General features: G+C 38.2%; 1 protein-coding gene across 2 annotated transcripts in view; it reads left to right on the top strand.

Annotated features, from left to right (window-relative positions):
• The window catches only part of CPNE8 (copine 8), a 168,139-nt gene extending 155,177 nt beyond the window's left edge, over positions 1-12,962 (top strand). The window contains exons 19-20 of one of the 2 annotated variants that reach the window (XM_006260035.4): positions 733-806; positions 11,171-12,962. In XM_006260035.4, coding sequence (XP_006260097.2) covers positions 733-806; positions 11,171-11,359 — 263 coding nt within the window. In that variant the 3' untranslated portion in view covers positions 11,360-12,962. Of the gene's footprint in view, positions 1-732; positions 807-11,170 lie in introns of those variants that run through there. The other variant, XM_014606507.3, reaches the window with a different exon arrangement.
• The last annotated feature ends 2,309 nt before the right edge of the window (positions 12,963-15,271 follow it).

Raw genomic sequence — 15,271 nt, forward strand, 5'->3', positions numbered from 1 at the left:
GAAGCAAAACTTTAGCCTTTCTAGTACTAGAAATGTAAATTATGATTATGTTTCATAGTTTCATAGTTGTTATGTTGTATTAATGTGCTTTAGGCAAAAGGCAGGGTGAGGTGGCACCTTAGAGAATAATGTGCTCTAGGTACTCATATGCTAAACAGTTATGTTATGTCAAAAACTACATAAACACTGAACAAATTGCTTGCCCGAAGCACAGTGTGATCAGTTTTCTGTAATAATTTTAAAAGCTTTTTACTACTGGGTAATGGCAGTTTTTCCACTTCCAGATACAAATTTGAGTTACATTTGCCACATGCAGTGCCAAATAATAACTTCCATAAGCTTAGCCTATAAGAAAAGTCATCTTTGTCTAAGAAAATTGGAGAATTGTTTGTGAAATACATTTCATTAGACCTAACATGCAATTAATTGGGCACATATTGGGATGGAGTTTGGATATCTACAGGCTCTCCATGCCAGGGTTTATTTTGTGCTAAACTAACCAAAGCTAAAAATGCAAGTAACATATGGTATCGGCATAAGAGAATGGAAATTAACTGTTGTATATGATACATTTGGATAATGAAGAGTCTTAAGAGGTAACTTTTAATCTAATAGAAAAATGTTGTCATCCCTCACAGAATTCAAAGAATCTAAGACTTTGTTTTCCATAACTTAGATTTGTTGTATGAGTGAAGTAATAAGTGAATACATTAATTTTTTCTCTTTTTTAAGCTATGGAAGAATTGGATGGTGATGAAATCAGAATTTCTTCAAGAGGAAAATATGCAGAAAGGGATATTGTGCAGGTGAGAGGCAAAAAATACTTTTAATATTAATTGGTAAGACTTCAAATGATCAAAATAGGCCTGCTTTATGTTGAATTCCTTCCTTTTCCATGTTCCTGAATAGTAGTTCATCAGTCAGCCACATAAGATCCTTCTTGTGAAATACTGGTAACAAACCAAAATCTCCCTACTGTAATATACAATTTCTTGTCAGAGTAGGGTATTGTAGATTCCCTAACTGACCAGAAAAGTTTTAAAACTTTATTAACAAAATGTTAAAATTATAGTTTATTTTATGACTTTGATAGAGTTGGAAGACAATACAGGACCCCACACATTGTAGCTACATAGGTACAAATTGACATATAATGATGCAATCTAAGACATGCAATTAGTTATTCAGCCTTCATTAAACCAGGGTAAAGTGGTTAGGAAGTTTCAATGAAGTGCTGTAGAAAGACAAGAGATAGGACCCCACACATTATAACCATGTTGGTACGTTTGTAACCTAGGGAATGAATAGTTACTGGCTTTAGCTTGCAGTGTACAATTGCTGGGGTGGGGAATATACAAAGGCCTTAGTCTTTGCAAATCTGTGGTACTATGGGAAACAGGGAGGCGGAGGTGTCAGTTTGCTTCACCACTCTCACTTGCAGCATATTGTTTCAGCAGGTGCTCCTTATACTTGCAGAGACCAGGAGTGTATTCATTGTAGATGTTCCTTGATCACAGGATATCATGAGTTACTTACCAGTTTTAAGTAGCAGTGGGGTATTCTTCAGAATCTCAGGATGCTCTTGTTGATCAGGCCCCATGCCCCAAGTGCCCTGTGATCTTTATCAAGAAGCCTAATGATTTATATACCTGTCTTATAGAGCATTATGGCACCTATACACGTGCCAGAAGTCTATTTCAACGCATGCTAATTATCATGCATTGGAGCAGACTCCATTAATCGAGCATGTTAATGGAGCATGTTAATTAATGTGCTCCAGCAGCTTCTATGTTCATCTATGTAGTATCTTAGCACTTCAAAATGGCAGCAGGGGTGCTCGAACTAAAGCTTATCAAATGAGCTTCAGTTCAAGTGTCTCCACCACCATTTTGAAGTGTGGGACACTGAATACAAAAGATGCTGTGGACACTTTAATTAGAGCGGCTCTTGGAGCCACTTTAATTAAAACACCCCTCCTCCACCTCAGAGCACATGTATAGACACTCTTAGATTGACTCCAGGTGGAAGCTGAATTGGTTGCCCTTTGGTCCTTTGCCTGTGTGCTGCACTTGTATTACTTATTTCCCTAAAGGAAAATTAGGAACTTTTGTGGTAGACATGAATACATGGCTTAACCAGTTTGATAAATTTAAAATGTAATCCCTTCTAAATACTTGTTTGGGATATCTCAGAACTCCTGTAACCCATCATTTGGCCAATTTAGACTGAGATCTTAACCATCAGATGCTGTATTGAAAGTGATACTTTTGGTTTTGTGACTGGAAATGAATATGTCCAAGTTAAACACAACCTTACCATCAACTTAGCCTATCAACATCTGTGTACTCCAGATGCGTGTACTGTTTTCTTGTCTAAAACTGTGGAGTACCAGTAATGTTAGGTGCACACCTGGCAACCAACTTTGAGGGAAACACTGATTCCCCAAAAAAGAAAAGCAAGGGGGAAACTAAACATTTCACAGCTAAGAAATGGAACTGAATTCTAGAGACTCTTGTTTATTGGACTGTTGCTTAATATAATTCAGCAGCAAATCAGATCAGGGGTGTATTAAATCACCGATTGATTGATTGATTGATTGATTGATTGATTGATTGATTGATTGATTGATTGTCCAAAGCAATCAATCCAGTAAATTGGACAAATTGTGCAGTCATTCTTTTGCCAACACTGACAGCATCCAGAACTGATGCCCATACATTTCTAACATAATGTTTGCTTTATAGCAATAAACTTTGCACTGTGACTCGGCAGGTGCTTGTTCAATCCGTATGCTTTGGGAGTATTCCAACATCCATTTGTTTTGGAGAGAACTTAATTCCATGATTAATAGTGCAATAATTAAGAATAAACTTGTATCACAAACCAGGCATGTACAGTTAGCTCTTGTAGATACTAATATGAAAACTTTGGCTCAGTGGTGGACTAGTAACTGCTAAGTTATGCCTGCATAACGCTATATAACTAGTGTTTATACAGGTGTTGATATCCAAAAAGTGCCTATTAGTTTAAGATTGGTGCACAGACATAGTGAGGCTGACCACTTAGAAGGAACTGCATACTAGTAATAGAATTGTCCAAGATAAGTTCTGGGACATACATGATGCTTCCTTGGAAAGATCTGAATAATTTATGTTACCACCACTCACTTCACTGCCTCTCTGCCCAGCTTCCTTTCATATCCATCCATTTTCCTCTTTGTCCTTTCTCCTTTTTTGTTAACATCTTCTCTTATTTCTCTTATTGCCGAACTCCTATTTTTTTTTCCTTAGTCCATTACTTCTTCTTTCCATATCTAAGATAAGGATAAGACGGAATGAGTTTATAAACAGATGTTATCAGTGTGTAATATGCATAAAGAAAATGATCTGTGTTAAATATTTTTACTGTATGTACGTAATGATTTTTACATTATACTAAAGGTCAGGTTGTAAGTAATTAATTTTATGAGGAGCTTGTTTTAGTTTTTTTATATCTTTTGTAATAAACCAGAAGTTCTGCAGGATCTTACATCAACTTGAAAAAAAATTGTTTTTTTAAATGAACTTAATCAATACAAACTATGATGTTAGTAAATCAGCCTTTCTTTTATTTTGAATGTTTAATATAAATTAACACAGATGCATATAGTAGCTGTATAATACATGTTTTATTGTATGTTTCCCATTCATTTTCAGTTATGTTGGCAGTTTCAAAATTTATAATGCTTACCAGCAATAGTGAAAGTGTCATTGGGGAAGCTGTGATTTTTGGAATTGGGAAAGTGAGACAGGTAGTTTGGAATTATGGTTGTCCTAGGTAAAAATACCATGTTTTTTTCATTTAAGAGTGAAATATTTCTCCTAAAAATGGCCTGTATCTTTAACTTAAATTCCTAAAGAAGAGCAGGAGGATCATCTCTTATTTACCACAGAGATTGCATTTTTGTAAATAAATTCATGTTTCATGAGTCAAAAAATGTGAGTGCATCTTAAATTCAGGGGTGTTTTATATTCACTGGAATATAACATGAACAATTAAACTGCTTCCACTGACATCCTTTTTAAGGTTTTACAGGTAGAGTTTGATTGAAATGAGTGGGATGACTCGTATCACAAAGAGCTGTTATTGCAGGCTGTCTGCATGCTCAGGAAGACAACCCTGTGTTAGTTGGGTTTTTTTCTTCACACAGTCAAGGCTCTCCTTTTATAACAAAAAGGCTAGAAAACATTTTTTTGAACTAAAAGATTGGATACACTAGCACAGTTCTGAAGCAAAAGTGTAGCGGTTGCCCTAAATACTCTGGCAATGTTTTATTATGTAATGGGAACTGTGTATTAGTTCTCCTCAGGCTCTCCTATGTTACTTTTACCATTCAAGTCAAAGGACCCATTGAGAGCCCCCTAACAGGACATGGCAAGGCACAGTGGAAAGATGAACAGTGACGTGGAGAAGGAAAGACTGAAGAGCCAGGAGTGAGGAGAAGAGGGTAAAGAGACATAGGGAGAAGGAGAGAAGGGAGAAGACAGAGATGTGTCTTGGTTCTATAGTTTCATATAACAAATTTCCACAGCTTCTACCAACAGTTTAGTTGAAACAGTAATAGCGCTGGTGAGAGAGGATGTTTTCCCAACAATATGACATTGAAGCAGAAACGAGAAAAAGGAAGAAAGAAAGAAACACCCTATCTATACACAGAAGTATATGATAAGAGACAGGCAAAGAACGGAAAATTGGCTTTGAAATGATAAATATTATCTTGAATTGCACTCAGAAGGGAATAAGGAACTACTGTAATGTACACCATGCTATATTTAGCAGGCATGTTGCTGCATTTTCATGCATTTAAAATACTTTGCAGCTGTAATGATTCTTAAAAGCTGGCAACCAACCCAATGTGCCTTTTAGAAAAAACAGCATTTCATTGTATATTTAATTGAATAGTTTTATAAAAGCAAGTCAGCTTTATCCTTTCAGATTTCTATACACTATATAAAGGTCATGCTGGACGTAAAGGATTTGACATTTGTCATATGTTGTTTGGCTGTCCTACCTACTATATCTTTCTGTAGGTATTTAGCTAAAAAGATATTAGCTACTTAGATTTGGATTGTAGCAAAGTTCTAAACTAAACACATTAATAGAAATCATGAAAGAATGAGTTTTGTTAAAATATTTCTGATACTCCAAGAACACCAAGGAAATAAAAAGCGTGTTCATTAGATATTGTTCTTTGTGTCTTAACAGTGAGGGTGGGATTAACTTTCAGTTTACTGTATTTTCACAAGTCTATCATTTGGCAAAAAAAAAAAAAATATTAGTACACTTTGTTTACCAGTATCTAAAAGTATATTAATTTAACAACATTTAATATTCTGTCTATGCAGTATGGCACTCTGAGTAGAGAGAACCTCCCTAGTCATTGTATGACTTGTACAGAAGGGCACATCTAGTGCATCCTTGATCACTACAGTGCTATGATGGTACCGGTGGAGAAGGACTATCTCTTTCCTAACTACTACTGTGTGGCACAGCATCCCTCCATCCCCAATTTTGCAGCCATTCCTTTGCCAATACTGACTGATGCCCATGCATTCCTAATGCCATATTTGCATTATAGCTGATTATTGTGTGCCTGTCTTATGCAGCAGCCATTCCATTTATGTGCTGTAGAAAATAATAAAGGATATTCCTGACAAGCCTGAAGGTTCTAAAATACTGCATTTTCTTGCATACCATATGCTCCCAAATAAGAGGCAAAGATGTTTCCAGAGTTAGGGCTACATAAAGCTGAACTGAGCATAACCTTCAGTTTGCTCACCCTCTCTTTACTATTCAGGCAAAAGTTACAGATTTTTTAACCCTTTCATGTTTCAACTATCAGCAGCTCTTGGCTGCTCAGGCAAAAGCTGAACTTGTAGCTGCTGTTGCAGACTGGACTCCATGGGCAGATCTAGAATTTTGAAAAGAGTTTAAAGCATTCTACAAAGCTATGAAGTAGGAGGAGAGAGGCCAGAAATAGCTAACAGACTGCAAAATTGGTGAACACAGGATAGATTAATTAGTGGGACATGAAGACCATTAAAAATGGAGTGAATTGGAAGAATCAGATTGACTATAATGACCCATGAAGTCAATTGGGTCCCTCAGTACTACCTGAATAGAAGTGCCACTTCTGCTTCCAAACAGCTGATTTTTGGGTGCAGCAGGAATCAAAGGAGAGTGTGACTGTACCACCCCCTGCCCTGACTGATCTGCCCTAGCTGGACTCCACCCTTCCCTCCATGCAGCTGCTGGAGGGAAGAAAAGAAAAAGCAGCAGCAGCAGCCATCTTATGGCATTCCTATGCTTCTATTTGGGGCAGAATGTCTGTTTCCCTGCTTACATCGCACACCCCAACTTTGGGAGACTAATATTTGGAGAAAAGGTACATGTGGCATGTGAGTAACTATGGTAGAAAAAGCTTTTTAATGCTATGAACAGTATTAGAGTGCAAATGTACTTGTGTTTGTACTTTTACTCACTCCCCCAGAAGCAGGAAAAAGTGTGAAAGAAACACAATTTTAATACAATACTAACTTGGTTAAAAGAGATAAATGATCACGGCTATTTCTGATGCATTATACAGTTACATAATCTTATTTGTATCATTTTAACCTCAGTGCATAAAACATATTTCACATAAACATTTTGCTGGTTAGCTTTTAAGTTTTGATCTAAAGTTACTAAAGATTGATCTAAAGTTACAAAAAAATATAAATTGCCAATATGAATAGAAGGTGATGGGGAAAATGTGCATGAGTGTTGTGAGAATGAATCATAGCCCTTTAGAATTAACTACTGTGCCAAAAAGATAGTTTGGAAATCCATACTGTGGCCATTAATGCAAGATGCTGAAGCAGGAGCAGGATATTGCCCACACCTGATAAAAATAAATGGACTTGGCAGCTAATGCTATGATTTGATTTCTTGAAAGCATCTAAAAGTCAAACTCATTTCAAACTGATCTTAAAGCTAAAAGTCATTTATTAGACATCATCATTCACATTATATATGCATCTTGACCTTTGAACTGCTCCTCTCTCCACTATGTTTAATACTATTAGGAGTGGGTGGGTTCTTCCTGTGCCTATACATTGCTATTGAACTAACTTGTTATAATTAAAATATCAGTCATGCCCATCAAGCCATTTCTGAGAGACCTATAATCTGATAACATTTCTAGAAAGAAGATGTATTTAATAAGCTATTATTGGTACAAACAAAACCCAGAGGTCAGCAATGAATTTACTTCCAGGAACCTTACAGGAATTACAGCAGGTAGACAATAGTAAAATTCTAACAGGAACTCAAATACATGCACTTCACATGAGATCTAGCTCCAGCATAAGAGTGATCCCTTCATGTTCTGTTCTGTGATTCTCCAGTGACTCTGCTTGTTCGCCATTCCATTGTAGCTATCGTATTCAACTTCAGAGGGGCAAAGCCCTTAATGGGAGGAAGCGTGTCATTGTAACTAATGAATTCCTCCAGAGACTGTTTTTCATATTCTTTGAAGATTTCATCTCTTGATATCTAGGAATCAACCATTTTGGAGAGAATTAGCATCCCTCAGTTGAGATAACACGTTACCGCAATGTAACATGCAAGCAAACCAATGTTTTGGCTACTCACCACGTGGATTGCTTCCACCTGCTGCTGACCTCTTTGCATTTACATTTATCTAACAATGTTTGCTATCTTGAAAAGATGTGAATCCTTCTGCTTGACACAAAATATGTCTTTATTTGGCATTACAGATGAGCTGTCAACTGGCAGGTGGTCTCTGGTAGTCTATCAAAGTTGTTCCTGGATTGGGTTATTTGCTTATTTCTCAGAATTCTTCTATCATGGCTTTTGAAAAAATATGTGCAAGTTTCAGCAGCTATTCAGTCCTACAAAACCTTGATTATAGGACAACAGGTGTGCTCAACTGAGTCTACAGTTATATAAGCTGTCTGAAGCAATTTCTGATTTTCAGCTGGGTTAGTCAACCAGCTTTCTTTTGATGAACAAAATGGTTGTCCTGCAGATTAGATTCCAGCTTCTTCAAATATGTTTTCAGGCTTTTGGAAATTTGGCTCAATGTAAATAGTCAAGCATAGTTAAAATAAATGACAGCATCGCTACATTGTTTCACAAGTACAGGATCAGCAAGTACTCTTCAAAGATGACATGGGAAGAGTTTGTGGGTTTTTTTAATTAACTTTGAGCCGTTAATATTGCTGCTATGAAAGCGACCTGAAATGCTGTTGGGTTTGATTTGCTTTCATGTTTCAATCTTTTCTTCATCATATTTGCTGGCGGGCTTCTTGAGGGCCTTGTAAGAGCTGTACTGTAAGTTCCCACTTTAGCATTTGCCTAATTTCCAAAAGCTGGATCCCTCTTTAGAAAAATGAGATCAAGTCACTTCCTGTTAGGGGTGTGTGAAGCAGGCAGTATTCGATTTTGATTCAGCCTGATTTGGGGGACAGCGATTTGATTCGCTGATTCGGATCATTGTCCCGGTTTGATTCGGCCGAATCTGAATCTGAAGGTTCGATTCTGATTTGGAGAGTCAGCAATTTGGTCACAGACACAGCTTTATTTGTTTTTTCTACATACCTTGAGGTACCAGGCACGGTTTATGAACACTGAGATGGTAAGTACTTCTGGTCCACTTCTGGGTCTGCCGCCAAGCGTGCAGGAGGCCCCCCGCGCACTCCCATGGAATGCTCCATCTGCCCCACCATCTCAGCATTCACAAGCCGCATCTGGTACCTTGAGGTATGTAGGAAAAACATATAAAGCTGTGCCTATGGCTGAATCGTCGAATCTCTCCTAATCAAATCAGAGGCTTCTGATTCGATTTGGAGAGATTAATGGGTCTCCTGATTCAATTCTGATTCAGAGATTCAGCTGCCGAATCAGGCCGAATCTCTTCTGAATCAAATCAGCAACCGAAGCTTCACACAGCCCTACTGCCTTTAACTCCACCATGCAGTAACAAATATATCCCTTTCAGTACAGGCCTCTTCCTAGACCGCCAGCTAGTCCTCTACACCCCACAGTGGTGCGCACACACATTGCTTTGTGAAATGCTGCTTTAATTTATGGGATGAAGATTTTCAACTTTGAAAAACCCAATTGCCATCATGTTCATTAGCAATGAAAAATACATTTTAACAAAAATCCCCTGGGCTTTCGTACAGTATAAATTGGAATCTTTTTTTTTCCATCTCTGCTGCTTAGCATTCTTCCGTTTCCTTTCTCCTATAATACGTTCTCCTTAGCTTTTCTGTTGTGATAGAGGTTTTCAAGGTTAACCAAAGAAAAAGAATGAAAAGGAGCGTGTACTCTTTTCTGTGTTTTAATTTTTTTTTTTCTTTGAAAATTATCTTTAAAGCTGTTTCTGCTTATACTCCCTTTGGCTCTTACCACCCTGGAAGGACTATTCAGATTATTGTTTTGCATCAGTGGAATATGCATCAGACCAAATACTCAAAATTGTCTAAGAACATGCATATGTTCTTGTGGAATGAAAAAGTTTCTTACCTTTATCTCATCCCCAGGTAGGAAACTGGAAATGTAGGTGTTGTATGGTAGAGTGCAACTGATGGTCTAAATTCTCAAGGCTGGTCTGTTCATTTTTTTTGGAGTTCAGGGAGCAAAAAAAGGGCCAATGACAGGTGTCCTTTGTGCAAAGGAATTCTCCACCGGTAATAAAGCTGATAGAAGCAGTTCCTCATATAGGGATATGTTGTTGTTCATCCTTTGTGGGTGAAGACAACCACATCCAGCGGTGGGGAGGAAGAAGAGCGAGAAGAAATGGGAGAGAGAAAAGGAGAAAAAAAGGAGGAGAGAGAGAGAAGAAAGAGAAAAGAGCGGGGTGGAGGCTAGGTCGCGTGGGTACGTAGGTGACTTATAAGCCCAATCTTTGTCTTAAACAATCTGCTGCAACAGGGGCAGGAAAGCGATGAGGACTAGGTACGGGAGGTTTTTGTTTTCCTGGCCATGCATTTTTTTCATTGTTTTTGCCATGAGTTGCTGTTCAAAGGCTAGTGCACCACTCTGGATTGATGACCAGAACCATATTGATAGAGATATACTATGAAAATAAAACAGTATATTTGGACCAAGGTATAGCAGTGTTGCAGTACACAGTTCTCAACAACATTAGAAGAATTTAACTGTTCTAGTTAATCCCGGAGTTGAACACTGTTTGGGAACTGGAAGTGCCCCCGTGGTTTTTACCCTTTTCATACTAACCAGAGCTTTAGCAACAAGGAAGTTGACCCACTGGTGTGAAAAGGACATAGTAATGGCTAAACGATGCCACACTGCAGCCACTTCCTGAATGTGGACAATACTGAAAAAATATCCTCCCAAGTAGTGTCTGTAAATGTGATATTTATAGGGTACAATAGAGCACTGTACTAGCTGCTTTTAGTTTTGTAATTGGGCAATGACTACTGATCAATAAGGGCTTTTTATTTTTACTGTCATATATTTAGGTAATATACAGAAAACATTCCAGCGTGATTGTTTTGAAATGAAGTGGTAAATGGAAAAAAGCTAGCAGTTTATAATTAAAATTTTGACATGATAATTAAATGTGTTACCATGAAACACAATATGAGCTAGTAATATGTTAGCTTATTTCAATATCTCCTTTTGGCTTATGTCCAATGCTAGACAGCATGCATTGTCAATATTATCTAATAATGTCCTTCAGAATAGTCAGGAAGGGAAGAGAGATTAATATAGAAATCTAATAAATAAGTAATGCTGCTACTAGAGAATAAACATTCAGTGGCTTCCTATAAGAAATTACCTAGACCAGCTTAATTGCTTTACTTGTAGTACCTCTTCAGTGAAAAAAGATATCCTTACCTGCTTGAGGCAGCCATGGCTTAACAAGTTTGGAGTATTATAAAAGGTTTGCAGTCATTTCTACTATCTGCTACATTTTTTACAAGTACAACACCTATACAATATGCAGTAAATTTAATATTCATTCTTGAAAGTTATCAATCTGAAGATTTTTTGTATGCAAATCTCATATGTCATACAGCTTGTTTGATATGTGCACATGGCATATATATCATGCCACATGCATACATATTATATATATATGTCTCTTTTTATTTTGTAGTTTGTGCCATTCCGGGATTATGTTGACAGAAGTGGAAACCACATATTAAGTATGGCCAGACTTGCTAAAGATGTCTTAGCTGAGGTCCCAGACCAGTTTCTCTCTTACATGAGGGTCAGAGGAATCAAGCCGTCACCTGCACCACCTCCATATACACCCCCTATTCACATGTTACAGACTCAAATATGACTGCTCCAAATGCTCAACATTTATTACAAACCATGTAGAGCTGCTGAGTCAGAGTTTCAGTCTTGGTGCACTTCAAGCAACCAGTGAATTATTACTATTGTCTCTGGATGCAGTAGTAGCTTGTGATGGGTTCCTGGAGCAAAAGAAATTTTCTTCATATACCAAAATACTCAATATAGTTGCATGAGCAACTGAAAAGCTTTTAAATGCTAGGATCAAAATGCTGATGTTCTTTCTGAGTCTTATTTTTTTCTGACAGAAAAGATACTTTTTCATTTATTCGTTCGGGGAAAGCACAAGTCACAGTTTCAACTCAGAAGATATTGTCCTCCCTGACTACTGTGTGTTTATAACTGGAATGCTATTCCTCTGTATCAATGTTTACATGTTACTACTTTTTAAATTTCAGTACTTTTATAATTCTTCTTAAGAATAAAAGTTTGGAATATTGAATCATTGTCTTCTAGCCTGCAATAGCTATAGCCACCAGAGAAGCAATATCTCTTTGAATGATTATCCAAACAAATACAAGAGAAAATCTGTGAAAAGGACAGATTACATGCATGCTTTCTCAGTAACTGAATGGCCTCTCTCTTAAGTGTTGAGTAATCAATTCGTTTATCACAATTTAAAACAGTATTTGAAAATAAGTTCTCAAGATATGAGTATTGAAATTATATTTGACTTACCAATAATGCCAAACCTCAAGAAGAGGCATATGTATTTTTCAGAGATACTCTAATTTATAAATTTACATAAGTTTACATTTTATAAACTGGTAACGATAACATGCTTAAAAATGAGAACTATTACATAAAGAAAATTACCTCAAGTCAAACATTTTCAAGTCCCATAGCTGGCTGACTTAAGTTTATTAGGATCATATCATATTCTATTTAAGAGCATTAGCACTTTTGTATCATATAAATCTTTTCAAGTGATTACACCAGAAATTTTATAATTAACCATTTTAAAGCTATTTAAAATACATTGGTGTCACCATTGTGTAGATTACCCATTCAAAGGGATGCTGGCTCTTAATATTAAGTCTACTGATGCCAACTAATCACATTGCCATTCTGGGTAATCAGTTATAATACTTCATGAATTAACTAGTTTAAAAATGGCACGGCCATGTTGCTTTGTGCACAACAACTTTGTGTACTGGACTACCCAAATGTTTTATTATATGCTTGTTCGTATCTAATTATAAAATGTTTTTGCATGTACAGTTTTTACAGAAAATACAGTTTGAGTTTGTGTCAGATACGTTTTATTTAGAACAAATGGCCTTAAATCTCACAGAATTCTTGGAAATGATTGTGAATTGCCTTCAAACACTGTTAAACTGAAAAAAAAAGTTTTAATTTTTGTGTCAATATGGTAACTGCCTTGTAATGTAACTTTTTTTCTTTGCATATAACCAGTTTACTACCTTGTTCATTACTATTCCATGTTGTACTATACAGTATTAAATTAAGGTGCATTTTTTAAGCATGCGAAGAGGTTTTTTTGCTGGAAAACATATCTGCAGTATCAATGGCATATAACTGTAAATGCAGAATCTTCCATTTTTAAATGTATTAAAACTCCTTAAAATGAATATCTCATGTTGGAAATTACTTTTTCCAGGTAACTATTCTGTTACGATAAACGGCTTTTTGGTAAGAAGAAATATTGTTTTAATTTTATTTCAGAATATTTTTTACATAAATATGAAGTTTACTTTTCTCACCAAAAATGTGTGTGTGTTTTAGTGGATTTGTGTTGTGCGAACAGAATTTGATACCTGGTAACTACTAATATTAATGACAGTGCTTCTTAAAAATGAGATTCAGTCTATTGAGTTTTCCCAACTATGTTCTGATTTTAAAATGTTCAAAACTTCCATGGAATCAATAAGCACTTGAAAAAACAATTAAAACAAAACAATATTTTTATAATGGTATATCTGAAGTGCTGAAGTGCTAAAGAACCAGCAAGTGTGGCTCAGGGTCCCTCTCTATTTGGGACAGTAAGGTCTCTGAACAGTCAGCTTCGGTTAATGTTCCTGCATAGAAGGAACCCAGAGCTTTAGCAGCCAGCTTCCCCCTGAACTACATAGTGACTTGTACTGACCCAAGGAGACACCCAATCTGGTGTAAAGAAAGGAGTTCAGGGGAATTGAGAGTTTCTGAGAGAGGCATTATGACAGTCAGATCTCTAGGGTTACATTTGTACCAGAGCCAATGCTTCTTTCAGTCTGCAGACCAAGCCACTACTTCCCATTCTTTTGTTCCCTGTTCCTACAGTCACTCATTTCTTCATATCTTATTCTTTCGTGTAGTTCTTAAGACTGTGAGTTGATTTGCTTTGGCTGATCTCAGACTGAAACCAGAAAGGGAAAGGTTTAAGATACTGATTTAACAGCTTAGTTGGACTTGAATAACACTTTTTATAAGTCTAGAAAATAATGTTAACATATAATTTGATGTAGTTAGTAATATGTCTTGTTAAAAATGGCAGAAGGCAGGGTAGATTTGCACCTTATAGACTGACTAAATCAGTGATGTATAGCAGAAGCTTTCATGAGCCCAAGCTCACTTCATCAGATGCTGTGGAAAATTTTCACTGCTAGAAATGGTTCTGGGAGAGGGAGTAGTGTAGATGTAGTCTGTAGTTGCCTCCACTCCCCTGCTCCTTGTATCTTCCCAAGACAGGGATGGTCCCAGTTTGGAGAAAGTGTGGACTGCTCCAGTCCTCCCATTCCAGAGAGGATCGGAGCAGCAAGGCAAAGCCCACTGCCTGCTTCTCACACTGTGAACTTGGGTGTGGAAAGCAGGCCAGGTGACTTGCAGTGCTGCTCTCTCTGTTCAGCTTCTGGTTCTGGGGAGCCAAGGGGACAGACTAGTGGGGCAAAGCCTCTACATGCTCCATGTGCCTGGGACTCTAGTGTGAAGAGTAGGTGGAGGCTTTGCCCTGCTACCCCAGGGAGAGTCTCCCTGAGCCCAGTTCCCCACCAATTTCCCCTGCACCTTCACCCCAACACTGCTGCTCAGCAGTGTGGCAGGGATGACCATTTAAAACCCAGTGCAGCTGGGAGCTGGGCTCTGGGAGGCTTTCCCCAGCCTGGTTCCCCATTAGCCTGCTTCCCCTTACTGCCCAGCTGAGCAGTGTGTAGGGAAAGGGAAGCTGACTGGGCAGGGAACCCAGCTAGGGGAAAGCCCTTGTGCATGTGTCCAGATGTGCGTGGATGTTTGGTTCCCTGGGAACAAATAGCAGCAGCACACCTTGCACTGCCACTTCTTGTCCCCAAGGAACGCCTGTGCCACACGTGCTTTGGCATGTGGCAGTTTGCACCAGGTGGCAAAGGGGAGGCTGGAGCCAGCATTGGATATCCAGGGTTTTCAAAAAAATACGGAGCAGCACACACTCGGGCAGCATGCCCTTAGAGCATGGAGAACTCCAGACTGTGCGGTATGTGGCGCTGCAAACATGTTTGCAACACCACATACCGCACGACTGCGCTCATCTGGATGTGCCCTACAAGTCTGGTTCCCAGCTGACCAGCGAGGGGAAGACGAGAAAAAGCAGGTAGGGGCAACATTATTCCCTGCGCTTGGTTCCTGATTCCAGGGAGCTGGGCAGAGGGAGCAGTGTGGCAAAGCCCCTGCCAGCTTCTTGCATTGGAAACTAGTGTTAGAAGCAGGTGGGAAGCAGCTCACAGCTACACCTCCCCTCCTGGCCTATGGAATGGGCAGGAATAACTGTCCCCTGGTAATTCTCCGGATGGGTGACCCTGGTCTTGGCAAGGCATAGGAACCTTTCCCCTGGCTCCGCTTCTGGTCCCAATGAGGAGTTAAACCAGGGAAAGATGTGCATACATTCAGTTTCCTGGGAGAAACTGATGAAATAAAGGGTGTCTGAGTTATT

Source organism: Alligator mississippiensis, chromosome 4, assembly GCF_030867095.1.
Source record: "Alligator mississippiensis isolate rAllMis1 chromosome 4, rAllMis1, whole genome shotgun sequence".
In the NCBI taxonomy this organism is placed as follows: Eukaryota; Metazoa; Chordata; order Crocodylia; family Alligatoridae; genus Alligator; species Alligator mississippiensis.